We start from the raw sequence: 1,706 nt of genomic DNA, 5'->3' as shown, positions 1-1,706 counted from the left end.
CCCCCGGAGGAGCTGGAGGAAGTGTCTGGAGAGAGGGAAGTCTGGGCATCTTTGCTTAGACTGCTGTCCCCGCGACCCGGGCCCGGATAAGCGGAGGAAAATGGATGGATGGAAGTTTGGAGGAACAGATCAGCTAAGACAACATGTCAGAGGAACTACTTGTTTTCAAACAAACCCAGAGCATTCCGTTTTACCCTTCTTCCTCTCTTTGTTAAGTTGAAGTCAAAATTCAACACATGCTGTACATATTTCACATTAAAGGCATCTGAGCACCTGAATTTTTCTTTGTTAGTTAATGTGAAACATATGCAGGAACTATTGCACTTTAATTAGCAGTAGCACAAGACTGAAATGACAACTGACATTAGGAAGTAAATTATAGTTTTTGCATGTGATCATGTAAATTGTTGTCCACATACCTTTCATTTTCTGCCTTCATTAGAGGCCACTTGTCTGACACAACCCTCTCCATTAGAACATCACAAGCATTTATTTACCTCACAGTTTGTGGATTGTTTCACTTCTATTTTCACTCTTTACTGTACGGTTTAAAAACCCATTACATGTAATAGTAGAGAGGTATGTGTCACTCACCGAGGTCATGGCAAAGACCTGCAATCTGCACACAAAGGATGTCTTCATTGGTGATTCCAAGTTCTGGCTGCTTTGTTTTCAGAGCTTTTGCAAGCTCTCCTGCTAAGTACGCCACCCTGAGAGAGAGAGAGAAACATTCCACAATTACAGCAGGAGTGTTCTGCTGCAAAACTGAATTTATGAACTGTTATATACCTATATTAAGGTATGTAATAGGATTAATTTGGTTTTATTTTACATTAAAGGCCTCTGGGTCTTGTGTGTTGTGTTTTTTTCTTTTTTTGTTTTTTTTTCCCCCTGTGTATTTTGTGAAACACTTGGGTTTGTCTTCTGGTATCCTTTACTGCAAACTGGCGTTAAGTTAAGCAGTCCTGTAATACATGAAATTTATTTTTACAAGTCTTGATATTAGCTATTATGACTCACAACCAGTAAGTATTGGAAAGATCTGAGTTACAGCAACTCTCAACTGGCTTGCTTATCTAGGAAACTAAATAATAATAAACTAACAATCAATTTAATCTACAAATCAAGAAAACCAACCTTTTAATATGTCATACAACACTCCTTTTGTAAGTACGTCTTTAAGTCCTTGTTGAAATAGGTGCTCACATATTTCATCCAGTCCCCATTGCTCATATTCTGCTGGCAATTCCATTGTCTTTGTCTCCTCTGGTGTTTCAGACATGACAGTCGGCTCTAACAGATTTTCTTTTTTGGCCTGACAATAGTAACGATTCACAGTAGTCACGCAGTTAATATCACTTTGTTTAAAACAGCCAATCAGACCAGCCCTGCACTAAACTCACCCAGGGTTTGAATAACACGTGGTTTTAATATCTTGGCCACACCTATCAGCTTGGTCACTGCCCTCAAAGTGACAGTTGATCAGGATTGACTGAACCACAAAAACATTTCACAGAAGTGAACATAGTTGTGAATTTCAAAAGACAAATCAACAAACCAGAAATCTTTATTTGAAAGCACAAGAAAACAGAGACCCTAAAAAAATGATTACTGAAAATACAATAAATTTCAGAAAACAAAACAACAAACAACATAGAAGGCAAATATCAAAATATTTCCTCATTTTAACTTTGACCAGCAACCAA

At 37.9% G+C, this 1,706-nt stretch overlaps 1 protein-coding gene across 1 annotated transcript in view; it reads right to left on the bottom strand.

Moving 5' to 3' along the window:
* The window catches only part of LOC109953598 (deoxynucleoside triphosphate triphosphohydrolase SAMHD1-like), a gene marked incomplete at both ends in the record, with an annotated part of 13,212 nt that extends 12,447 nt beyond the window's left edge, over positions 1-765 (bottom strand). Inside the window, one exon of the mRNA XM_020589074.1 lies at positions 595-765. Within this exon, the coding sequence (XP_020444730.1) occupies positions 595-765 (171 nt within the window). The remainder of the gene's footprint in view (positions 1-594) is intronic.
* Positions 766-1,706: the final 941 nt, after the last annotated feature.

The sequence above is a fragment of the Monopterus albus genome, unplaced genomic scaffold, assembly GCF_001952655.1.
Source record: "Monopterus albus unplaced genomic scaffold, M_albus_1.0 scaffold833.1, whole genome shotgun sequence".
NCBI lineage: Eukaryota > Metazoa > Chordata > Actinopteri > Synbranchiformes > Synbranchidae > Monopterus > Monopterus albus.
The sequence above is the reverse complement of the archived record's forward strand: the minus strand, read 5'-3'. Positions and strand labels throughout refer to the sequence as shown.